The following is a 27,341-nucleotide window of genomic DNA, read 5'->3' as shown; positions in this document are numbered from 1 at the left end:
ATAAAGGAACTCTGCTTCCTGTTTACTGTCAATTTTGTTTTATTTTGATAATTTTAGTATTTATTAGTTTATCTCTATCTCCATAATCTAATTCTTATTCCCAAGTCCCCGACCCAGATTGTGGGTATCTGCCATGGAAAGGTGAATCTATATTGGCTGGGAAGAAAAATAGCAAGAAGAGGGACAGGAGTTTATGTTTAGCAAGAGTGTCAAGACTAAAAATGTTGCTGAACAATAAAGTAGGGAAACGGGTCAGGGTTCTCTGCTCTGGCTTCTCTCACACTGTATTCGCATCAAAAAAGAACTCAATACATGCTTCGTGAAAGAAATTAAGAAAGATAAGACCCAAGAAATTAAATGACTTTTCCAAACTTGAACATCCAGAGTGGCGGTCCTGGACCAGTAATGGGAATTTCACCTCCCCGACCAATACTCATTCTGCTATAGAACAGTGTTCTCTTCAGTTTTCCTAACCGAATTTGAGAGACTGTAACAATATTTGCCCCAGTGAGTTATGCCTCCTTGGTGTGTGACTCTGTCATTCTTTCCAGCCAGTCATGGCATCTGTCGACCCATCCCCTGAATCCTAATGGCATCGTGATGTGCTTCGACAAAGAGAATGAGGCAGAAGGAACGCTGTGTATCCTACAAGGCTAGACCTAAAGAACCCCCGCATCTTCTGTTTTTGTTCTTCTAAGAATGTCCGATAAGGAAGCTGGACTAGCTTTCTGGAGGATGACTTTTCGTTAACTAGAATTAACTAGAATCAAGGTGCCCCACCCAACAGCTAGAACCAGCTGACAGCCACATAAAGGAGACCATCATGAACCTTTCCGCCCTGCAGATGCGCCAGTTGGACACAAGCCTCAGGAATAAACCCAAACCCAAAACTTAGAAACAGAAAAGTTATGAACACACTTTATAAAGGAGGGCATCACATGGATCTTAAATTTGATGGATTTCTATGTTATCCCTAGAAACAGTCTTGTTATAGGCACGCACCTTTTGCTCCCATGATCATATAAGTACCCAACAGTATTATCACTACGACCAAAATGTTCCTTTCCTCTACTCTGCCCTTTTCTTCAGTTTTCCCTTCCACCACTGGCTCATGCTTCTCCATCCCTGGACTCCCTACTTTCCTTGCTTCTTTGAATCTATCCATGGCCCAAACAGAATCCCATCTCATAAATGAAAGTTTTCATAATTTTCAAATCCTTATTGATTTCTTCCTTTTATATAACTTCTGGCTCACTATTAACCTCTTAGCTTATTCCTTAAATTTGTGCAACTAAAAAAAAAGAAATGTGTACAACTCTTCCCTTCCCATCCACCTTCCGCACAGATCGTAGGTAGTATGCCATATTCTTGTATCTCTAATGACATTCAGCATTGTCTATAAGTTCTTGGAGTTCAGGAATCTTAATACATTTTAGAGTATACAGTGTGCGGTAAGGCATCTAGCACCAATAAATGTTCATTAAATATTTGATCAGCTAAACTGGGAAGAGTAGGTGTTAAGGATCTGTTGAACAATTGAGTCCTTTCATCATCAATATGGATCCAGAAATAGAGGGCAATAGAGGGCTGACAATTGTCCTGAATACCAATCCCTGAGTATCAAAGAAGAGAAACATTTGGTCTCAGGGAGATGGAATGCAAGCAAGTAACAGGTAAGGTGTTTTGGTTGGATGTTTTTGTGTTTTGCCATTTGGGGGTTTGTTTCTGGTTTTTTGTTGGTTGGTTTGTTTGTTGCTTGTTTGTTTCTCTGTGTTTTTGCCCTCCAGTGGGAAGTCAAGGGTCTTCTCATGAAACATGTAGCTTCTGGGAAGGATAGGAGGGAGAAGGGGAGCCCTTTCACGTTAAGCTGAAAGTCTGTAACTTCCCTGCAGGGGGCTAAAGTCAATCGTTCCATATACCAGGAGCCACAGACGCCCATATTTATGAAATAATGACCATCAAGGGGAGGCTGTGCTGTTCTTTGGGATATTTTTCTCCATCCTCCTACCAATACCTCCATCTTCATCACCACCTGGCATTTTAATGTAATTTAATGTCAGGTACCATTTTCTTCCTCTTCATCAGCACCTGGCATTTTAATGTGGAAACAGAATGCAGAAATACATTCTGGCATAGAGAGCTAGCCCTCCGAGTGGTATTTGCTTCCAGAAAGGCAGGATGATGGGTCCGAAGAAAGAAGAGAGGAAGGGAAAGGAGAGAATGAGGCAAGGTGGAAAAACTGAAACAACATTTCAAGCTGTTCAACAATCCTTCCTTTGGTCCTAAGCCTCTAAGAAATGCAAAGAATTAATTACGGAAAGACTAGGTGATGAAAGTCCTTCGCATAACTCAATAAGTGGCCAGGAAACATAATTGAACTCGTTTATAATTGAATATCCTGCCATTGGGGCAGCCTTAAAGAAGGGTAAACTTAAAGAGACATAACAATATTAAATGTTCTTTTGTCTTTTTAACATTTGTGATTAAACATCCTTTTTAAGGAGAGACCTGGGATAGTGGTGGGGCTTCACTTAGGCAGCAACAGGAGCTGAAGAGCACGTGATTTGTACTTGGGCATCTTAATTTAAATAATTATAATATCTTAAAGAAAAAGGCATCTTAACTCCTTCAACGTTTTATTACATCTGACAAGTTCAGTCCAAGGGCACCTATCTATTCGTGCATTATGCGTCATATGTTCTGCACACTCATTAAAAATAATGAGAACACATTTAAAAGTCATTGCCCAGAGAATCTTTGGGGACGGTACATGGGAAGAGGTAAGTGGCAACAGATTGTGATTTAAGTGTCTATCTCTGTTTTATCAGCCCTTAGGAGGAAGGAAAAAAAAAAAAAAGAAGTAGCAAGCTTAAGCTGATATTCTTTAATGATAAAGATCACACATTTTCCTGAAAAACAGGCAGATGAAACATGTTCAAACCTCTAAATACACTTTCAAAATGAAATGGGCTGTAGTGGCCGTTTCACAAGTACAGTATTTACTTTAATAACAGCTGGAAAAGTTAACCACGATCCATTAAGGCTGTACTTTTTCCCCCTTAATCTTTAAGTATCCTTTACAAAATGAACGCCTTCCCTTATCTTAACACCAAACCCACCTTAGCAAATGTACTGATCACAGGCAGAGAGGTAATTAAGCAAATCAAGGTCAGCCCCCGAGTTTTGTAACCACTTTCTTATCCAGCTGTTCCCTATCAGCAGCTGGCTTGAATTATTGGAAACATTTGGCTAACTGGGTAATAAGAAGGATATAATCTGTGGTTGGTTATAATATTGCTTTTTCTGAGCTGTTTAAACACGTATGTTGAGAAAATTCTTCTCTTTAATCTAACTTCCGCAGGCCACTAATAAGACATGTGTCTTGTGCCACGAGAGGACAGCCCACTCGCATGGCCCTTCGTCCTTAACACCGCAGGAGAACGGAACTGGCCCCAGTCCTCGGAAATTTCATGAGACCTTCTTTTCAGCATAAAACCCTTCTTCCACTAACTTCCAGTCTCTACCAAAACCAGTTTTGTGATAAAAGTCACGGAGTATTTTCATTCTGACACCTGGAAGCCATACAAGTGTGCAAAGTGGCCAGCCCTTCCTCCATCGGCTTTCATAATGCTGAACCAGAGCATTTGCTGTCATCAATTTTATCAAGACTAGATTTCGCTGACAAGGGTTCAGTCAAATTCTTTCAGGTATAAGGACTGTCCAGGGAGTAGCAAGTGAATACTAATCCTCAGCCTGGTGGGTTACTGAAGGCATTCAAAAACCTGGCAAAGAAGAAGAACCTAGTCACTTAGCACACAGCACGACTGACAGAGGGTGGGATGTGTAGCTCAGTGAGGTAGAAATCTCACAAAAAGAGGCACCTGGATGGCTCAGTGGAGTAAAGCCTCTGCCTTCGGCTCAGGTCATGATCTCAGGGTCCTGGGATCGAGCCCCGCATCGGGCTCTCTGCTCAGCAGGGAGCCTGTTTCCCTTCCTCTCTCTCTGCCTGCCTCTCTGCCCACTTGAGATCTCTGTCTGTCAAATAAATAAATAAAATCTTAAAAAAAATTGTGATTTTTGACAATGTAAATTTCGGTAAGGGGCAATGTCTGTGTGTCTCGTTTCCCCCAATTTCAAGATAGATAGGAAGAGCTAACCATGGTGGAGAAAATGAGGATCTTCTTCTTAGGGGCTTTAAAATCTTTGCCAAGAGTTCAGCCATGGCAGGATGGGGAGGGTAGAATACGGTCCATGGAAGGGGTCAGTGGAAACTATCTCATCCTATAGTGTCCCATCTTGGAGACAGAGAGGAAGGGAGAAGGGACAGAGGTATAATTGCAGACAGATACCAAGCACCCAACCTTCAAAACTGCCCTAGAAGCACCTCTCTTTGGTATATGCTTAAATGGACAAGTTACAAGGTGGCATGCAACAAATTTTGAGCACAATCAAATTGAGTGCGGGCATTTAAAAGCACGATCCAGTCGAGCCTGAAAAAGTCAAGTACAATTGAGTTTGCCTAAATGAATCAGGTGTAATTGAGCCGAGTAACCAGATTGTGCTCAGCCCTGGCCCTGTGCCCAAATGAGAGGCACGTGACCCAAGAGACGCAACTCAGCTGGTCTTAAAATTTTCACAGGGTATTTCTTCCCGAGCAAAAAATTGTTTGCAAAAATAGATAAAGTTGAAAATGTGGCAACTGGAATTCGTCAGGTATAGGCACTAAGTTATCCTATAGGCCTTTATGCTCTTCACACAAAACCACTATTCCAGTGATTTTTCAAACTTAAGTGAGCATCAGAACTATCTGGAGGGCTTGTTAAAAGACATCTTTAGGGGCGCCTGGGTGGCTCAGTGGGTTAAAGCCTCTGTCTTCGGCTCAGGTCATGATCCCAGGGTCCTGGGACTGAGGATCGGGCATGGGGCTCTCTGCTCAGCGGGGAGCCTGCTTCCTCCTCTCTCTGCCTGCTTCTCTGCCTACCTGTGATCTCTGTCTGTCAAATAAATAAATAAAATCTTAAAAAAAAAAATACATCTTTAGCTCCAACCCTAGAGCTTCTGATTCCTCGGGTCTGAAAGGAGCCTGACAATGTGCACGTGTGACAAACTCCGAGGTAATGGTATTCTGCTGATCCGAGACTACAGTTTGAGAACCATTTCAACTGAGATTGAAGCACTTAAAAAATACTTTAAAATACTTTTAATATTAAAAAATAATATTTTAAAATATTAGACAAGGATACTTACTGTTTGTCTATGTCTTTATAAGTAAACTGTACAACTAGATTATGCAAATGTACTCAGATAATTTAAACTACCTAAATTGTCATTTATATTGTAGGCTTTTTTGGGTGGGGGGGACAGAAGGAGAGGGGGAGAATCTTAAGCAGGCTCCACACCCAGCAGAGGAGCCCAACGTGGGGCTTGATTTCCTAACCCTGAGATCGTAAACTGAGTGGAAATCAAGAGCTGACATTCTATCAGTACTCTGCCTATCCTCACTGTCTTGTGTAGTGATAACCAGAGATTGCTAATGCTCTGAAATGTGAGGAAATCTATGTATATTATTTTTATTTAGTTTAAAGTAATTGTATCAGGAAGGATAATGCATTAGATACAGATTAGACATAGAATAAGAGCCACAACGCCTTTAGCAATGCCTTTTCCAGCCTTCTGTACAACTGCTTTAATAATGGGTAGCTTTCATTCATTCAGTCAACCCAATATTTGCTGAACATATAGTGTGCACCAGGCACAGGAAATAACAACAGAAGATAACATTATTTGACACTCACCAAGTATTAGCATCTGTGCTTAGCTAATTCTCACAACAACCCTACAAGATAGGTGCTATTATTATCCTCATTTGGCAAATGAGGAAACGGAGACAGAGAGGTTGAGTAAGGCGACAAAGCAGGGATCCACATTCTATGTGCCCCATTCTAAGTACTTTACACACATCTCTAATGCTGACACTTTCTTAGGCAGACAATGATCTGATCGCTGAGTTAGAGGTGAGGAACGGGGCCGGGGGTGGGGGTGCGGCGTTCAGAGAAATAACTGATCAAACCCATTCAGCCAATAGGTGGTAGAGCCAGGATTCTCCCTGGGTTTGACAGATCCCAGATCCGAGGCTCTTAATGATTACTTTATTGCCAAATACAATAAGCTCTTAGCAGGTATCTGAATGTCTTTTCACCTCTTCCAATTTATTCCAGACAACATTATTTCTCATATTATCCCTTGCTCAGTAAGCTGTCGAGCTGGGGCGCCTACTATCTCCCTGATGTATCTTATTTTTTCTAATCTCAGAGTACTTGAAGATGCTGTTTCCTTCCACCCTGCAGCTCTGCATTTTGAAATCCTACTCAATCAAGACCTTTCTCAACTGTCATGATCTTAAAGGTTTTCTTGGTCCCTCAACTTTGAATCCCTGTAACACTTCATTGAATAATTTGACCAACTCATACTCTTCTTCATAGGCTCGAAGCTCCTTGAGGACACGGACACATCTTATTCATCTCTGGAGTTCATGTTGCAGAACCCTGACTAGGAGTAGATGAATACTGCTTGAATGGACTTGCACTAAGTGAGGGAAAAATATTGCAGAGAGAAGCAGAAATGAAGACTATATTTTAGCAAGGATTCCATCTTAAGTCACAAGAACTGCGCTATTTGGAGAACCCATAAAATATAGCTGCGTTTTGATTTCTGCATAATTATTGAAATTCCAAAACATAACTCCTGTGCTTTGGTTTAGGTAGACAAATCATTCTGAAATCATCCTTCAATCTCTGCTACTTATCCACAAATAGCTGCTATAATATTCATTCTTCCTTAAGTACCTTGGTTAATTAAGCATGGAATCATTTGAATCTAATAGCCAAAGGGAATAAAATAATATATCAGTTAAATGAGGTTCATCTAAGATTTCAAACGAAAATTCTTGCATGATTTATGATATTAAATAATTTGACAACTAAAGGTATGAATCTTTCACTTCCTAAGAAGATAAACAGTAAAGGAATGGGAGCCACAGGGCTTTTGCAAAGGCAGTCACGGGGACTGGTAAATACGGTGGTGCTGGGTGACACTAAGTTCAGCAGCTCTTCCGGGAGCTGCCCACACACATGCACACACAGAGCATTTTTTTTTTTCCTAAGCAAAAGTAATACTCCTAAGTGAAGGTCGCATCGGCATGACAAACATGGCTGGCTACCTTTTGGGTCTCAGTCTTGCCAGGCAGCAGCATCTTGCTTGCTAGAAATATAGTCAATGCTCCTGGCAGAGGCCGGCATTTAATAGCAGGCAAACGTGGCAGGTAGAAATTATAAACACATTTGAAATTTTCTCAGCTTGCTTTACCCACCAGGGGTTGCTGCGATTTTCAGGATAATTTTAAAGATAAGGCAGCAGGTCAGAACATGAAACATTAAAGAGGTTAACCAAGGAATGGCACTGTGTTGGTTTTTTTTTTTTCTTCCCAATAAATGAAAGAAGACATACACCCATGTGCGTCTGTACACGCTCCTGCACGACAACAGTCTCGCTCGCTTGCATGCGCTCACTCTCTCTGAAGCTCTCAGAAAAAATAAGGCATGACGTCAATAGAAAACCTTTCGTTTTTCATGATCCTTCCTAACCTGACACTGTGTGTAAGAACACAAGAATGTGGGGTGCCGGGGATGGGAGGGAAGTCACCGAACGTGTCTCTCGCAGAACACAGCGAGCGAAGCGCTGATGACCGAGCCCCGTGTTCATTTCAAGCGCAGACGCAGACGCCGCCCTTTCACCTTGGGGTTCTGTTACCAACACTAGCCTCAAAGTCCCTTTTGCAAAAGCGTTCCTTATGGGAACACCTCTTTCATAAACTCTTACCCGGTCAGGGGGTGAAGACATCAAAGGCTCTTCCAGCTCGGGATTCTGAAAAGATTGCCTTTGAAACACGGTCCCTTTGCTAAAGATACTAGAAAGAGCTTACATAGTTGTGATGCTGGTACACGAATTCCTCTCACTTGATGTTCAACCTGGCCTGCCACAGACGGAATGAAGGTGCTGCTATGTTTGTGATACGAGCTGACTGCTCCGGAGGAAGGAAGTGGGAAGAATTCAGCACAGTCCTCCCCTGGCCGGTCAGGAGAAATAACCAGGAAATGGGTGCTCGGGCCTTTGGAAAGACAGAGGGTCACATCGGAGAGAGACCCTCCTATATTGGGACTTCCTGCATAAGTGCTGACCACATGCTCCCTTGGCTCCGAGTGTTAAGACTTCACAGGGAGCTAAGATAACAAGGAAGTAAGGAAGATTTAACTGTCAGAAACTAGGCAGAGCAGCGCCGTTCAGAGGGGACCCAGCTCCTGAAACAGCAAGGCTTCAGAGAAGGGAAAGGACAGTTCCTCAGAACAGGAAAACAATAAACAGAGTTTGTTTTCTTCAAAGGAGATAGAACAAGACAAAAGCAGGAAGTGCTGTCCTTCCTTCATCCTGCCGGATTTTCAATGGGAGTCCAGTGTGTGCATCAGTCACGATAAGGAAGGAGAGCCCAAAGTGGTAACACCTTCAGTTTTTTTGAAAGAAAAATACAGAGATGTGTCACAGAGCACACTGTTCTTCATTCTGTTCTTTCAAATAGTCCCGAGCGTGTCACACTATGAAGGGATTCCCAGTGAAATAGGGCCGCGTGTGCCAAACGTGACCTCTCTTTAAACTTCCTGGATGGTTCTTTCCACTCAGCACTCAAGGAAAGCATCTGGGCTGGACAAAGAAGACCATTCCACATTTCTTCAACATAAGGATTTGGGGTCCACATTACTTCGGAGCGTGTAATCCTCAAAGGCTTTGCTTTGCTGTGTTACAAAGAATATTCCACAGATTTAGATAATTAGAAGTCAAATTTTTTTTTTTAAGATTTATTTAATTTGTTTGACAGAGATCACAAGTAGGCAGAGAGGCAGGCAGAGAGAGAGAGGGAGGAAGTGGGCTTCCCGCTGAGCAGAGAGCCTGATGCGGGGCTCGATCCCAGGACCCCGAGATCAAGACCTGAGCCGAAGGCAGAGGCTTAACTCACTGAGCCACCCAGGCGCCCCAGAAGTCAAATGTTTTTTAAAGAGTCAGACTATCTGCCAGAGAATTCTAGGAGAAGGGATACTAACCACATGCTTTCCAAATTTGGTATAAAACTAAAACAATGAGAACAAATAATTTATTTGCACTCATAATCTCACAGTTGCACCATTAATTTAATATGCTCCCTGGGGGGGCTTGGCCTATGATGTCACTTTCTGGGATAGAAATCAAATCTCACTAAATTCTACTAAATGAGAGTGAACTAATACATACAGGCTGCCTGAAGTATGGATTTAGTTTCAGACTAAAAAATTTTTCTTTATTTTGTAATTCAGTATTTTGGACATCAGTATGTATTTTAAAATAAATAATTAAAAAATCAATATTCAAAATAATGGTTAGTCCCAGGCAAGCCTGAATAGATCTATTTTCCCCATTAGGTATCTAAAGTTTTGTATTGTGTTTTTGTTGTGTGGGAAGGTACTAAAATAGTTCTGGCTGAACATATACTGAGACTTACAATCGGCCAGGAACTATGCCAAGAGCCTTGCAGGAACTATGCCAAGAGCTTCACAACAATCCTCTGATAAAGATGAGGCAACAGAGCCTTCGAATGATTTTATGAGCTGCTCTAGATCACACAGAAACCTTGTGTGCTGTGGAGCTTCCAGAAAACTCCAGAGATAATGCACCAAGCATTAAGAAACCTATGCCTCCAGTTCCCGAGACATGCAGGACCATCAACAGGTTACTCCATCACACTGCGCCTTGGTTTTCTCATCTCCTAATCGGATTTGAACACGCTGATTCTTTCGGCCCCCTTTGCTCTGAAAATTCTACTTTTACATTCATTAACTTCCAGCTGCAATTGTCTGTGATTGAGAATGCATTCAGAGTTTCAACCCGGTAACGTCACATCCCTCTTCCCCTTACCTGGGGAAAGGGAGGTGGTATGTTTCTAGAGCAAAGGATTAGCTGTGAAGTTAAGAATTCTAGAAGACACAGGGAAAGGGGTAAAAGGAACTATTAGACGGGAAACTGAGGCCTCACAGGGTATGGGTTCTCTGCTGGAGCTCTGTTATTAGGTTCTTTTGTTGGCTGGAATGTTTCTTTTCTTTTCTTTTTTAAGCTTTTATTTATTTATTTGAGAGAGAGAAAGCATGCACAGGAGAGAATGTGCAAGTGTGGGGGAGGGGCAGAGAGAGAAGCAGACTTCCTGCTGAGCAGGGAGCCCCACACAGCAGCTCAATCCCAGGATCATGTAATGGGATCATGACTTGAGGTGAAGGCAGATGCTTAACTGACTGAGCCACCCAGGTACCCCTGGAATGTTTCTCTTTCTATGCAGGGTTTCACTCATTCCAGGACCATAGTTCAACAGAGTACACAGTCAAAATTTCTTTCCTTGTTCTCCAATCCCTGACACACGCACATAGTCCCACCAAAGTTTTCGAAGACTTTTTTCACCAGCCACCAAACAGTTGGACAAGAAGTGAAGGGCTTCCTGTTATAGGCACATGCTGCCTCTTTCTAATTGTTTCTTCTCACTGTGACCCTTGTAAAGAAAGACCAAGGTCTTTGGATAAACAAAGGATTGAAAGAAAATTCCATCTGCATTTTAGGAAAAAAAAAAACTGGACTCTAAGTTTCTGCAGCATTTCTTTTAAGGAAAAGTAAGGAGCTAAGTGAGGAAATGAAACGGAAATTCAAGATTCTGCCTTCCAAAATGGCTGGCAATGGAGGAGTCAAGCAGAGGAAAGCAGGTGGGGCGTCTAGTATCTAGACGTGTACCTCATACCACCCAATCTTCTTCCCTTCCCTGTTTTGTTGCAGATCTTCCCAGAGCTTTCAATAGGGCAAGGGGAAAAATGGACAAGATGATGGCAACAAGAAGAAAGGAACAGAAACGTGCAGGAAGAGGGTCGTTTGGTCAGTACTAAGGAGCATTAATAAATGAGAGAGGTGTTTCAGGAAGGTTGCATATTCAAATATGAATATAAACATAGATAACAGAATATTAGGCTTAGAGTAGATACCTAAGAATTTCTCTAGCCTTATCACCTTATCAATGGGAGAATTTTTTCTAGAGCACCTCTAACAGACAGTGAGGCCGGCTCTGTTCCAATATTCTAAGTTGCCTGTGTTCTTCTCAGACAGCTCCAACAGTTAGAAACTACTGTAACTTACAACATTATCACTTCCAAATATTTGTTCTTTAACCAGCTCAAGGAGGACAGGATATGAGTCTTAATTATTTTTGTATCCCCAGAACCTCCAACTTAGTGGACATCATGTAATAGTAAACTATTAGTCAGATTAATACATAAGTATGCTAATGAAGAAACTACCTGAAGAAATATATTAAGTCTACTTTTTTAATCTATGCAAAAACCCTTTACCTATTTGATAGCAATAAAAATGTGTCCTAAACTTTCTCTTTTTCAAGTTAACTACAGTCAGTTTTCTCAACTAACTCTCACTGTTTGTGTTTTGTTTTTTTTTTTTTTGACAGGCAAAGATCACAAGTAGGCAGAGAGGCAGGCAGAGAGAGAGAGAGAGAGGGAAGCAGGCTCCTTGCTGAGCAGAGAGCCTCATGCGGGGCTCAATCTCAGGACCCTGGGATCATGACTGAGCCGAAGCCGAGGCTTCAACCCACTGAGCCAGCCAGGCACCCCACTCTCACTGGTTCTGATGATCTAATTCTGGGAACGCATCTTATTCCCCATATGGACCTTTGTCATGTCTTAGATAGATTGAAAAGAAATAAAATTTTCAAAAAGGGATAATCAAAAATCCTTTTTACCACATCTATGCCATTTTTGTTATTAGCCATAAAAGTTCTTCACATTTTTCTATAGCCTTCTTAAATACACATCAATAATAAAATAATAGGTGTTCATTGTTTTTAAAATGAAAAAATTAAAATGTCTCATAATTCCAGTATTCTGGGTGTATCTCCTGCTGGTTCTTTGTTTTTGTGTTTTTTTTAAAGATATTTTAATGTGATCTGATCATGCTGCACATATCATTTATATACTACTTTTTTTCCTTAATGTGCTATGCACGTTTTCTCATGTTATTATCAGTTCATCACCAAGACCATTTTAAATCACTATTATATATCACTGGAGAGCTATCTAGTTATCTAACCAATACCTTATGGTTGCATAGCACCCGATAGATCACTACAATAAATGGGACTTGAGGAAAAAAAAAATCAGTGTACATGAGTTTTTTCCACATCTTTGATGATAAGTTTAGGAAAGATGACTACAAGTATAGTTAGTAGGTCGAAGAACATACATTTTCACAAGACTTTTGAAACTCTCTTCCTCAGGGTACCTTTCCTGGCCCTCAGGACTAGGTTAAATTCCCTTGTGTCATATTCCTAGTACGCCCTGCCGCTCCTGTTCATCACCCTCATCACCATTTTGAAGACTTGGTTATATTTTATTTCCTTTAGACTGCAAACTGCATTAAGGCGGCGCATGACCATTTTTGCTGACTATGTTTTGCATAAAGCTAACATATAGTCCAACATTCAAAGTATATTTTACTCAGTTGAATACTGTTAAATTGCTTCCTTAAAAAGGTTTTGAATTTGTATCCCAGAAGCACTGTTGGTATATGTCCAACTCACTGCATTAATATTGTAAAGCCATGACACCCCCAAATGGGAACACCCCCCCTAAAAAACTCTTCGTATGATTCAGTTCTTGTTATAAACAAAACCTGTGACTTAGAGCTCATCTCTCAGCTCCTACGAATTCACTGGGTATATTAAACTCTGCATTGAAGATTCAGTGAGACTGTGACTTGAACATTACCAGCTCTCGGGGAAGAAAAGTCCCTTCCTGACGGGCGATGACCAGCGATGCCGTCTCTCCTTGCTTGGTGCTCCTCAGCATGGCCACAAGCTCTTCCTGTGTTCGCCCAGTGACATCTCTGCCGTTTACCTAATGGATGCCGTCATATGAACAGGTTACAACACTCTCCATCTCCTTCTATGCTAGATGGTTTCTGAAAGTAAGTAGCAAATGGGCTCCTACAATCAAGAAAGCTCTGAAAGGATGAAAACTGAACACAGGGACCCAAACCAACCATGTTCAAAGTACCAGTACGACACTGACCATCAATATTATGGTGCTAGATCCTTTCAGATAGACAGCAGTTAGTATAATCAGTTTCTCCTAGGATATCACATTCTTATGAATGGGGACATTTAACTGACAGCAGAAAATAATTCCTTAAATAGGAAAGAATTGGATTTCAGATGCTAAACTGGCACCATTTTCTGCCTAATACAAAAAAAAAAAAAAAGGCAAAAAAAATGGATCATGATCACATGGCAAATTCCTTTGGCAGCGAATCTTTTGTTATAATTAAACAGTGTTGTCCATGTCTAGAAAATTATAGTCTCCTGGATATCATAGATTATTAGAAATTAGAATTTGGAGCTATATTAATCATTTGATATATCTTCTTTCATAATCTAGAATGGTATGAAAATCTGTAGTTTTGCTTCCATGCCATGAGAAAGTTAAATAGAACCAGCCAGTTTCAATGAGGAAGATTTCTTGAACGGTAAGTTGACAATATGTATTTAGCCAAGAAGACAATGCTACCAAACAAAAATACATGGAGGAAAAGCCTCTTGCTTTGGGTAGTTCCAGATCCTTCTTTTTAGGTATGGATCAACCTGAGACAGGCAGCCCATCCCTAGGAGAAGTTTAAAGAAATTGTTACCAGAGTTTGGCTATGACTCGGAAATTCTTAGCCCTCACTGCATTTATGACAAATTTGTGGATTTGATCCAAATTCCCCAGGGATCCTAAGAGGTGGAAGTAAGACAGAGAAGACAGGGAAAAGTTTGAGGTGTTACATGTGCTTGTATCCTGACCTTACGGGGAACTTAGAAGTCAGACTTCCCATTAACTAGTTTTTTTTAAATAACTAAAGTCCTTATCTTTTCTACAAGTGATAATTTTCAATATATTATGTCAAAACATAAATAGTAACATATTTATTTAAACATAGTTTATTAAAAATATTAATTCCAATTCTTACCTCCAAAATTCTGTCCCCTGATTGTAGGCGGCCATCTTTTATTGCTGCTCCCTTTGGTAAAATGTTTTTTACAAAAATGGGACCAGGCCCGTGTATGGAAGAGTCTCTGGTAACCACAGTGAAACCGAGTCCTTCAGGGCCTAGTGTGTAAGACCAGGAAAACACATGGTCACCTTAAGTAGAAACCTGCAGAAAAATCTACCTAATTTAGACTAATGTAGAATAAGTAAAATGTTTACATTCCAGCAAATATTTTAAATTCACTTCAGTTGTTCTGATTGCAAATACAGATTATCGTTCCTGACAGGCCTAAAATTCAAAGTGAATTTTAGGGTCCAATGCAGATGTGTAACACTTTTGTTTATGGAGGCCCCAGAAGAAGTGGCACATGTTATCCATAAACTCAGGAGATCGATTTCTCGGTAAAGCATGAGCAGCCAAAGGCCATCTGACATGAGTTTTGTCAGGCGTTCACTCAGGTAGTCAACCTGCCCCTCCCCCCACCGGGGCCTCGATTCCCGGATTCCTTCTGGGCTGCATCCCTGTGCTCCCTCCCTCCCTCTCGCTGTCCCATTCTCTTGCATCTCAATCTTTCTCTCCCAGTAGGTGGTTTTCACTTCCTCTGAACATCTCTGCCCTAAAGAATCCTTATTGCAATCTTACTTCTTCAGTCTTCCACCACCAATGACCTACTCATGACCACATCCACTAATTTTCCCTCTTCTGATCTGTCCCTCTCTCTAGCTTTGACCCTTCTCATCAAGTGTTCTCTTGAAATTAATGGCCCCCTCTTTAGTTTTCATGTCTGTATTTTCTGATTATTTTCCTAATTCTCTGATCACATCATGTCTACCACGGTCTCCTATCCACTATCCTCCCACACGAACAAAGATATTCAAGGATCTGCCCTAGAACAGTTTGTTCTCCAGATTCTCTGCCTTGGCCAACTCCCAGCTCCAACTGTCAGCCCCCCATGGAGGACATCTGAATCTTGTTGACCCTAATCTCTCTGGTGTTGGCTCGTTTGACAGGACCACGCACACATTTTCACCAGCATTCCGAACTTCACTATGAATCTCCTGCACCAATTCAGATCCTGGTCTTTTTACGTATATTTATCTACTAAAAATTCTAATTTTTAGTAATGGTATCTCCATTGAACAAGCTACTTGCAATTCCTCTCTCTCCTCTCCTACATCCGGTCAGCAGGCATGGCATACATATTTCATTTAGGCAGATGCAATGATCCTTTGTTCTTTGATCTCTCCTTCAGTGTACCGTTTTGCTGTCAGATTACTCTTCCCAAAGTACAACTGTGATCACATATTCTTTATTTTTGCATTCAAGGCTTTCTGATGGATTCTTTTTTGAAAATTATTTTTATTAACATATAACGTATTATTTGCCCCAGGGGTACAGGTCTGTGAATCATCAGGCTTATACATTTCCCACCACTCACATAGCACATTCCCTCCCCAGTGTCCATAACCCAACCACCCTCTCCCTACCCACATACCCCACCCCCTAGTAACCCTCAGTTTGTTTCATGAGATTAAGAGTCTTTTAGGGTTTGGATCCCTCCTGATCCCATCTTGTTGCTTTTTTTTTCCCTTCCTACCCACCATAGTCCCCCACCTTACCTCTCAAATTTCTCATATCAGAGAGATCATATGATAATTGTCTTTCTCTGATTGACTTATTTCACTCAGCATAATACCCTCTAGTTTCACCCACGTCATTGCAAATGGCAAGATTCTTCTGATGGATTCTTTTTTTTTTTTTCCAAAGATTTTTATTTATTTATTTGACAGGCAGAAATCACAAGTAGGCAGAGACTCAGGCAGAGAGAGAGGAGGAAGCAGGCTCTGTGCTGAGCAGAGAGCCCGATTCGGGGCTCAATCCCAGGACCCTGGGATCATGACATGAGCCAAAGGCAGAGGCTTTAACCCATTGAGCCACCCAGGCGCCCCTCTGATGTATTCTTAAGGTTATCTTTTGTGTCTGATTTATTTATCCCCAAAGCACCCAACCCCATGTCTTATACATGTAGTTGGATAATTTGTACAAAAAACATAACTGATACAGTTATATAAAAAGCCTAGGGGTGCCTGCGTGGCTCAGTTGGTTAAGTGAGCTCAAGTCATGACCTCAGGACTCCTGGGATTGAGCCCTGCACCAGGGTCTTTTCTCAGTGAGGAGTCTGCTTATAGATTCTCTTCTCTCCCTCCCTCTACCCCTCCCCAACTCATGCAAGAACATGCACATGCTCACTCACGCTCTCAAATAAATAAATAAATAAATAGCTTTTTTTTTTTTTTTTTAAGCCTAATTGCTAAGCACACTGATGAATTTGTGCCTCCTAGTCAATACAGTTTCTTCTCAGTACAGAATTCTTAAAGGGGACAAAACTCTGACCAGAGGATCTTTCAGAATAACCACTATACTCTAGTTAAAGGTACATGCTATTTGTTTTTTATAGTAAGTATTTTAAAACTACCTTGTAATCATTAAATTCTATAGTAATTCAGACAAAAATTTGAGCTTTTGGTTTCTTTTGAATCAAGTGTTGAAAATCACATCGGATTGCAAAAGGTTTGCAGTGAGGGTAGGGATGATGAGGAGGATTAACCTCAAAGGTTTGTAACCTCAAACCTTTGATGTTACAAACAAACAAAAGCACAGAAGTACAGGAAGGCTTATGTATATATAATATTGGAGAAACATGCATGTATACACATGTTCTAGTCTCATTGATCTGGGTTTGAAATGCATAGAAAACTGGAAAAGATGAAGACAAAGTTATATATGCTTTCAAAATTAAGTATGTTTTTGTTTGTTTGTTTGTTTTTTAAAGATTTTATTTATTTATTTGACAGACAGAGATCACAAGTAAACAGAGAGGCAGGCAGAGAGAGGAAGGGAAGCAGGCTCCCTGCTGAGCAGAGAGCCCGATGCGGGACTCGATCCCAGGACCCTGAGACCATGACCTGAGCCTAAGGCAGAGGCTTTAACCCACTGAGCCACCCAGGTGCCCTCACGAAATTAAGTATGTTTTGAAAAACTGTTTGCAATGTTGAATTAGCGAAATTTCAATTATATAATTATATATAATAATTATCAATTATAATTATCACATGTTTACTTTTTGAGGACTAAATGTTTTGCTGGCATAAAAGTGACTCAGAGAACCAGAAACATATATGCACTTTTTAGACTTGACCTAAAGGGTGCTACAGAACTCACTAATCTTATTCAAAATAGGATCCAAAAGAATTTCAGTGCTTCTTTAGTACTCTGTTTCTCCCCAGGTCGCAATGGTTCTTTCCATTTTCCAACATGTCTTTACCGTTATTTTTTGTTTGTTTGTTTCAAATAATCTATACTCTCCAGAAGAATAAGAAAGTGGTACAATTTCAAGAGATTTAAGTTACCTACTTCAATCTATTCTTTGATACAATTAAATGAAGGGAGAATTAACGAAATTAGCCTTAATGCATTTCTCTTAACCAATTTTACACGTTACAATAATAGAATGCTATTAAGCATAATTTAATAATTACCTTTCTTTAGGTCAATCTTAATTTTCTTTGCATTCTTCTTGCTGCCAAACCCCATGAGAGGGGAGAGTGAGGGAGAGGATGGCTTTCTACCCAGTCTTGGTACCCGGGGGCTCTTGCTTTGTTGCAGAGAGGTCAAAGCATCCTCTTCAGGACCCCCTGTTCCTGTGAGAGTTACGGTTTTTATTCCCGTTATTCCATGGACAGGAGGCTGTGGCTTGGTTCTCAAAACGCCATCATTGTTACCAAAAATGTTAAGCGGTCCAATGACTGATTTTTCATACTGTTCACGGTTTTGAGGTGGAAGCACGTGGAGGAGCACACTGGGCGATTTCATCGCCTGACGGAAGACATCTTGAGCCCTTCAAAGAGAGTTAGTAGATATGTAACAATACTACGTTCTAGCATGCCACTGACTGCACCCCATGTCATGGCCACGGGGGCGGCATCGGAGCAACCCTTACTGTTACCACCAGGATGACTGCCCAGGAAATACGGATTCCCACTTATGACTTGTCCACCAGGCGCCCTGACACTGGGCTACACATGCATCAGTAACACACACAATTCTCCCCTTGAATCTTTTTAACAACTTCCTCAATCTTCTCATTTCGTCTTAAGTATGTACAATTCACTTTTTTTTTTTTTTAATTTATTTAGTTGACAGAGAGAGATCACAAGCAGGCAGAGAGGCAGGCAGAGAGAGAGAGGAGGAAGCAGGCTCCCCGCTGAGCAGAGAGCCCGACGCGGAACTCGATCCCAGGACCCTGAGATCATGACCTGAGCCGAAGGCAGCGGCTTAACCCACTGAGCCACCCAGGCGCCCCTGTACAATTCACTCTTATTCGGCAAAACAAGGAGACAGAGACTCAGAGTGATTAGATAACTCGTCCAAGGACCCATGGTTTTTAGATTTATTTCTAAAACTGAAAATCCATCCAAAAGGCATTCCTAAGTAAATATAAAAGCAAACTTTATTTTTAGAAGGAAAAAATTTTCTTGTAGTATTGATCAGAATACCAGTTCCTTTTAGGGCTCTGTTCTGAAGTACAGGTCCGCTCTAAAATGGGTTGTGTTCCAGAACTTCAATTCTGACACAAACATTTTCTCATGGAGATATTTGATGCAGTGTCTGTGCCCAGTGTCATAGTGAATTATCAATCCAATATGTACCCTCCCCGTTAGTCTATCACAGAGTACTTGTATTTTTCCCTTTCTTGTCTTAGTACTTGGTGTTTTTCCTCAGATTCCCTACTACCATTTCTCCCCTTCATCCTTATGCCTCATGACTACGTAAAACAACTACTTTCCCCAGCCTTTCTTGCCGATGAGATTTACACAGAAGGGTTCCAGGAAAGCTGGGAGCCAGAAAGGGCTTTCTTCTCCCATTTCACCAAACTCAGAACCCCAGCAGCTATCTGGTAACCGTGAAACAACTTAGTAAGGATGGCGCAGCAGAAAGAAGGGACAGGCCCCATTGGCTGATGCTTGCGGAACTGCCACACCAAATTGGGACTGCCACCTCCACACTTCCTTGTCCCTGGTGGGGGAAATATTAATCTTGTTCAAGGTGCCTTTATTTCAGGTCTCTGTCAGAGGCAGCCACATCAAATAATAACAAATCATAATTCCAACTGTTATCTGATACGTCCCTCCCCCCAGCCTCTAACCTTACTGAATAAAGTACTTACGGGAAGGGAAGAAGATCCCACAGAGGTAGCCCAACTCCTCTGGTCAGTTCCCTGCCTGGGAGTCAGCTTCTACTCCACGTTACCTTCATACTGAATTTTTATGAGCCTCAGTTTTCACCTCACAAACCTATCAAGTCCTTGTACAAAGTACTGCGGTATTATGATTTGAAGAAATAGATTTTTTCCATTTTCATTTCTTTCCATACTTAAGCAGTCAGTGCCCACAGCCCTTCTCACCCACAACCATTCACCCTCCCCCTCAATCCACCCCCCAATAACCAAACATACAAATATTGACAGAGAATGGTTACAAAGAATATATATGATGCATTGTTTTGGTCAGAAACAAGAGAAGCTGGTGGTCATTACTAAGGAGGAGTAATTAGTATTTATTCTCAATAAATAGGAATTATGTGTGGTCATTACTAAGGAGCAGTAATTAGTATTTATTCCCTTGTTCCAGAGCCCCACTGCAATGCCAACATATGTTTAAAAAAAAAAAGTGTGACTGCTGCACACGCTATTCTTAGTTCTAAGAACCTAGTCCCATAACATTCGCACATGCAGAAAAATGATTACTTCAGGGAGAATATTTTAATTTTTTTTCATTTGTTACTATTTATCAGTGAGTTTTCACAGACATCTCTCACGGCCATTTAGGTGAAGGAAGACTGCTGACACAGAGCTAGTTAATTAATAAGCTGAACTAACAGTCTGTGAAAAGAGCCGTTAAAGACCAGCCTAAGTGACCCAAATCCTGAGCAAAACAAACTCATCCAAGGATGATCCAAACAGACAACCAGGCAGGGAGGCTTGTTGCGTTCTGCAGCCTCCTGTTCCTGGGGCCGCCGGGGACAAGTGTGGGCCACCTTCCATAACGCAGAAGATGTCTTTGGGAATGGATGTCCAGGAGTCATTCAGAGGGGACTGACCGGAAAAGTCTACCAACAATTTTGATCATCAAGAGTGCAATAATGACTGTATGTATGCCAGCAACCAATACAGTAAATAAAACAATGGGAAAAAATGCTTACTGAGCAAAGGTTTTGTCTACGAGGTCCACGCTGTTGATTTTTACAATACATTCATTTTCATGAAATAGTCCCTCCCGTTTGGACCTGCTATTTTCTTCAATGCCGCGGATGAAGAGTCCTAGAATCCTAAATGCAAAATTGAGGTTGAAATAGAATTACTGGATAATAATATGCTGATTTTTTCTCCACTCACAACTATTCAGAACTGAGTATTGGTTTCTAGTTATGAAAGAAATTATGCTTTAGAGTCAGGCAACTGTTTGTGGTTTAAATCCTTAGTGAAAAAACAAATCCACTGAAAGAAAAAAAGGCCTTTGAGACAGACAGACGTAAACACCGACCCAGAGCACACAGAGCCAGGCCTCCACGGCCACGCCTGCGGTGTTTTCGAATCGGCCACCGCAGCTCGGTGGAGCTGGGGACACGGGGCGTCCGGTTCGGAGAAGCGCGTCAGGCTGACAGTAACAGGTGTGAGGGGCACCGAGACAACTTGAAGCTTAATGATGGAAGAGGACGAGGCCGTCACCAGAGTTTTTGCAGTCATGCTACCTGCTCTAGTATCTGCATTTTTAAGAAGCAAATATTTACGCACAGATCGTATTGCTCAGGTTAAAAGGCGGTTTGGTCCCATTCCGTGGGTGACCCTGAATCAATCCAATATGATTGGGGCCCTTCCAGCGCTCAGGATGGAGGAATGGGAGGTCGGGGGAGAGCGTGAGACGTAAGCTGGATCTGAGGAGTGAGCAGGATGTAGATGGGAGGGGAGAGAACAGACACGGAGTGGGGGGCAGGCTGAACCCTGCGTGTTTGTGTGGGGAGCTCGCACTGGCTAGGGAGGCCAGAGCCGCACAGAGGGGCCTTGAACGCCAGTTGCTGGACTTCATCTAATCACACAGGAGCCGCACACCCAACACTCACGGCTTCTGAGGGAGACAGAGACGTGATGGCAGTGGCGGGGGTGGGGGGCGCTGGGAAGACTCGTCTGCAATTTCAACCAGTAAGACCCAGAATTCAGAGAGGACAGCCCGGCGGCCGCTGAGAGTCAGGAACAGAGTGGAGAAAAAAGGAAGGAGAAAGACTATAGCAAGAACGAAATGCCTAGTGTGTGCACGTGATTCTGTGGCATTTCAGTAGTATCGACACCAAAAACTTTAAGAAATCAAACTTGTAGGTATTTTAGCTAGTTCTCAGATGAGAGATTTCCCTACCTCTTGTGGCATGTTAGGGCCCTCACTGTGTCCCCAGAATAAGGCAGATGCGTCCTCCAAGAGGACTCTGCTGGGCATGGGAGAGAGAACCACCTCCTTGTCCCTCATTCTCCTATTTTTCTGTTTTGTCTTTCTTCTTTGCATACAGGCCTCCTATGTGATCGCATAGCCCATTTGCAGTAAATCTCCCATCCAATATGAGAACATCTTATGGAGGAATAAGCCATGGAGAGAGGACAGCCTCTAAGGAGAGTAGAGAAGAAAATTGTCCCTGTTTGGAACAGCCACCCAGTAGGGGCTCCGCCTCCAGGGCCCCCCCATTCACTTAACGAGCTCCTATCATCTGAAGATGGCAAGAAGAGGGGCCCCTGCCATGGTCCTCAGGTCTCTGCCCCGACGGGTACAGTGCACTGATGTAGGGGAGAGTGAGTCACGCCCCCTGTGGTAAGGAAGGCTCAGGGTCAGAGGCATGTTGGGGGGGGGGGTGTTCTGCTGTCTTTCCTGGAAGAAATTAGTAAATTGAACATACTCTGTGTGGAAGAGAAAAGGGGCCAAAGCTACTATTTGATAAAGGATCTGAGATTCAAATTAATATTTTTGAGATCCTAATCCTACCTTAATCTCATAATACAATATTAAAAATTGAGCTATTTGACATGCAAAAGAAGGGGAGGAAAAAGAAAAAAGAAATAGAATGAAACAGTGTTTCTTTCTTAAATTAAACAACTCTCGTATAGTTCACATTTTGGATTTTTTTGTTATGGTGGATTCACAATAACATGATCCATTAGGAGGCTCACATGTGGTTATAAACTAGTTTATGTAAGCGATATTTTTTTAACAAGCATTCAAGTCTTCCTTTAATTTAATTCAGTACATCATCAGTCATGTAATGTTACTCCCTAGGATTTAATTTCACATTTTGGGAGATGAATTAATTCTTTCAGGCCACTGGGTTGCAATTTTGCTGGCATATTACAGCTGGAGTATGCTATGTGAACCTCACTGATCTAAATAACCTAACTTTCCATGAAAAATTTATTGACAGAATAAGCTCAACTGTAAAACCCATGTGTCAGAGGTAATTTTGGTAAAATGTAAAACTGACTGATTTTATTAGTTTGGTCCCTGGCAACAAACCACGCCTGCCTTCTCTATTCCATAGAAGGGATAGATTCCCTCCAGTTCAATTTCATCCAGACCAGTATGAGAAGGCTCAGAAAAGAATCTCTCATTTTGCTCTCTGCCCCAAACTGGTGGGCTGTGGTCACGGTCTCATCGGGGACCAAGGCTCTCAGGAGTTAAAGATTAATGCTGTTGAGGAATTATAGGCTCAGAGGAACCAGTTAATTTGCATTAATGAGCAGTGATAGAGGAGGCTGAAACCCACTGCCCTACAGAATAAGAGGGGTGGTCATTACTTCTTTTTCTTCTAATAATCATGTAGACACTAACCCAACGACTCCTTGCCCCCTTCTGCTCTCCTCACTGCATCACAGGCCTTGGCCAATCTACCAGCTTCGCATTTTTATCTAAACATCGCCTCTCCTTACATTACACGTCATTTCTCTCCCGTCCCTTCCTTCTTCTCTGTCATATTTAGCTGTCTTTACTAGGAAATGAAAGTATATTATGCAATAGAAAAACAATTAGATTTCATTCTAAAACAAAAGTACCTTATTTTTTTTTAAAGTCAATGAAGTAAAATTGCTTTTAACTTGTAGGAACTCAGGTTTTTGTATATTTGTTTTGATTCTGACTGTACACGCCAAGGGGCCTCCATACAGATGGCATTTAACAGCCGATGCTGTCGTGCCTAATGAAGCCGCTGAAGCCTTATCTGGTACAGCAGCCACAATATTGTACTCAGGGTGTTCTAACTGAGATTACAGTTCCTATTCAACAACAGGTGTGGCAGTATTTTTCTGAAGTATATATATTTACACACACATATATCTAGAAATTGGAGGCAAAGTCAATTACAGTAGCCTCAGTAAAGAATTAAATGTAAATTCTAATTTAAAATAATGACACAAACCAATAAATGGAAGGAAATTAAGAACTAAGTCTACCACTATGACCTTAACTCACCAACCCCCAGCCCCCGAGCTCACACACTGAAACCATATGGCATTATGAAGTCAGACACTTGTCTGACACGCTCTACACTCAGTTGCATCTAAACACATGGGTTGAGTTAAGTGTGCTGTTTCAGCCTGTACTCATTACTTCTTAACTTTTATTGGCTCATGTCTCCACTTCCATATTATTTTTATGTTTTTTAATTAAATTTCCTTTCTATAATACTAATGGAGAGCAAAAAAAAAAATTATACAACTATTTCATCAAGTTACTGAACAGTTAACCATGAACTTGTAAAAGTTCACTTCTGAACCAGGCTTTTTTGTTTTAGCCGAAATATTAATAATACTGATAATTAACACATTCATGTGTTGTGTGCTTTACAAGGAGTTTTCACATTTTTAATCTCATTTAATCCCTACAACCTTGATGTGAAGTAGGTATTCCCAAGAGGCAAGTTTAGGGGACTTGTTCCAAGTTATAAAAGAGAACACTGAGTTTCAAATCCAATTGTTCTGAATCCAAGTGTAACGTTTTTTCTATTCTTCAAGGCTTATGCTAGAAGTCAGAACCAGGAAGGAAAAGGGAAGAAATCAATACATTTTAGTGTATTTCCCTCATCTGATGTAAGAGAAGGTGATTTCTGGTTTTCAGGGTCAATTTGTTTTCCGAACTATTGAAAATGAAGTATGGTGACCGTCACATTGTACGTTTCTTCATGTTTTGGAGATTGGGATGATCTTGTGTTCTATTCCGGCTTCATTAAACTAAAGGGCCTGGTAATTTAACCGCTCTGGCATTTCGCAAAGCTCTATCAGCACACTTCTGCCAAAAGCCATTAGAATTTCTCATGACAACTGGGTAAATACTCTTCCTGTCTATCAAAAACCACCTCAGCTTGTCCTGTGCCATAACCCGTAACATTTATAAACACGCTTATTAACACATACAGGAAATGAAACAATAAGAGCCGCCGGCTTTTCAGTTCATTTCTTTTTAGAGAACATTCATTCCAGCAAGAGCTCGGTTGGCATCAGATGTTATTTGCAAAAAAAAAGGTGATGACTTTGCAATTACAGGTAGCAGATGGCTACCTGCTGAAAATGATGCCAACCAAAATATCATGACTAAATCTGCTCTTCCTGCTATGTGGCCGACTGAATTGAATAAATATTCTGAACCAGTAAATTAATACTATATAACCTTTGGGAAATTTTTGCTCTAGAAAGAGCAATGGAGTAAGGGGAATTGGATCTGGATTTCGTATGTCCTTGAAAAAAAAATTAATGTTCTTTCTTGGACTTTGCTCTCTTAAGCTAAAATAAGGCATTCTGCTTGAAATTTTCAGTGATGCATTTAATATAAGAAAAATAAATTTTGCATATTCATTAAAATCATATCATTGCTTTTTACTTGTAGGAAAGTAAAGGAAAGTCCTTTCTTTTAAGATAGCTCTTGTCAGTATCAAGCTAGTGCTAAAGGTACTCATCTTATAGAACAGTGACACAGTATCTAATACTAGTTTTGTAAAGTTGTTGTAATAGTACTAATATTAACTCTCAGGCACACACTTCAATTTTCAACAGTAAAACAGCTTTTATATCCATTTAGGTGGACATGAACTTCAAGAAACGCTGACATTTAAATTACCATTTGCCACTGTGGATTTAGCAATTAAATGTTTTTAAAATTTCAAAAGGAGGCAGTATACTGTTTTTAATTGATTACATTTTATTTTAGACAAAAAAAGCACAATAGTACCCTACCATTATAGTTAAAATCATGAAAATATATAGCTTCTGATATAGCTACTTACGGTGCTAGAGTATTTTTTATCCTAAGTTCCATATACCTGAACAGAATCAGGAAATATCAATTTGGATGACCACCTCCACTTTTTGAAGTGTATTTTGGAACATTAAAAAATTCAGTTGTAATATTTGTCTAACAGTATGTTAAAACCTTCTTAAGGATTGTGTTTACTACATGTCGCTGGCAAGAACACTTTAAGAAAATACTTCAGGGGCGCCTGGGTGGCTCAGCCAGTTGAACATCCAGCTCTTGATTTTGGCTCAGCTCATGATCTCAGGGTCGTGAGATCGAAGCCTATGTCTGGCTCCACACTCAATGGGGAGTCTATTTCTTTCTTCTCCTTCTCCTACTTGCCCTCCTCATGCTTGTTCTCTCTCTCTTTCCAATAAATGAATAAATTAATATTTGTTTAAAAAAAAGAAAATACTGCATAATTAAGTGCAAATGTGGAAATGGTAATTTATAATGTTGCTTTTTCTCTGTATCTTAGAAGTAAATGACTTTGTTTCTAACACTTAAGTGGCCAACAGAAGTATATATTGAGGTGTCTGTCTGAATAACAGAGATACACATTTAATCCTCTTCTGAATCATGTTTGGGAAAATGAGCTGAAGTCAAGTTTTTCATTAGCACGAGCTTCTGATGTAAAGAAAACATCTTACCTTCCACTCAGAGATGAAAAGAAGGGCACCACGTGAATTCCCAAGGGGCCTCCTTCCCCAGAAATCTCCACTGTTCGCATCATATCGCTGGGGCAGAAACAAGTAAGAGCACAGATAAGTCGCTACTTTTTAAAAAAAAAAAAAAAGGGGAAAAAAAAAAAAAGAAAGCAGCACATTTAAAAAAGAAAAAAAAACCCTAAGATTATATCAACTACTGTAAATTCAATGGCAGAGATGAAGTCAATTGAGTACATGATTTGCTGGTATGTTCACAAGATCCAGGAAATAAAATGTTTAAAAGACTGATTTCTTATTTTTTTTTTCTGTAGAAGGGAAACAAATGGAAATGATGACCCACAAAAATAACTTTCTACTTAATTTAACCTGCATAAATCAACATATTTAAAAGGATATACACAAAAATGAAATCTCTCCCCATTGAGACACACTTGACAATTACTGTGCAGATGATAAAATACATGGAACTAAAGCTTATCTATGCTTGAGCATAAAGTAGTTTTCCCTCTCAGAACAGGAAAATTGAAATAAAAAATATATTTATTAGAAAAAGCACAAAATTACATTTTACAACGGTGAAGCTCCAGTTAGTAACACATATGGGCATGTTCAGAGCATTATAAATCAGAACTCAGACTCGCCTTTCAATAAGGCATCAGTTGTAGTCAATGGGACAATTCTAAATTTTCACCTCCTATTTTTTTTTAGAGGTAGAAAAGGAAGTTGTAAAGCCTGGAGAAAATGTATTACAGAAAGAAATAGAAAGCCTGACCTGCCTAACCTACTCCAGATTAAGGAAAGGATGAGCTAGAAACATTAATGGGTAGTGTGTATGACTGAAATATACAAGATATTGGGAAACTTTGAGTAATAAAGAGTGGAACCAACAAGTTTTTATAAAGATGAAAAATAATAACCATGAACAATTATTGGCTCCTTTAATCCCACAGAGAGAAAATAAAATTGCCAGAGGAAAAATGATAAATTTGAAGCAAGCATCCCTGTTATGGAAATTGTAAGCAGGTCTCTATTGTTTCCTATTTACATGAAAATGACCTGAAACTAGATGTCAAATTAAGAGCTACAGCTGCTACAAATGCTTTTCTGTTCCAAATTGAAAACGGTGAAATTTTGGCTCCTTGCA

At 40.7% G+C, this 27,341-nt stretch overlaps 1 protein-coding gene across 4 annotated transcripts in view; it reads right to left on the bottom strand.

The window, feature by feature from the left end:
- The window catches only part of PARD3B (par-3 family cell polarity regulator beta), a 1,037,391-nt gene that overhangs the window by 453,159 nt on the left and 556,891 nt on the right, over positions 1–27,341 (bottom strand). For all 4 annotated transcript variants that reach the window (XM_044241394.1, XM_044241395.1, XM_044241397.1 and 1 more), the window contains exons 6-10: positions 26,180–26,266; positions 20,416–20,541; positions 17,694–18,052; positions 14,134–14,273; positions 12,894–13,022 (exon numbers count right to left, since the gene is read on the bottom strand). In XM_044241394.1, the coding sequence (XP_044097329.1) occupies positions 12,894–13,022; positions 14,134–14,273; positions 17,694–18,052; positions 20,416–20,541; positions 26,180–26,266 (841 nt within the window). The remainder of the gene's footprint in view (positions 1–12,893; positions 13,023–14,133; positions 14,274–17,693; positions 18,053–20,415; positions 20,542–26,179; positions 26,267–27,341) is intronic.

Source organism: Neovison vison, chromosome 3 (assembly GCF_020171115.1).
Source record: "Neovison vison isolate M4711 chromosome 3, ASM_NN_V1, whole genome shotgun sequence".
NCBI lineage: Eukaryota > Metazoa > Chordata > Mammalia > Carnivora > Mustelidae > Neogale > Neogale vison.
The sequence above is the reverse complement of the archived record's forward strand: the minus strand, read 5'-3'. Positions and strand labels throughout refer to the sequence as shown.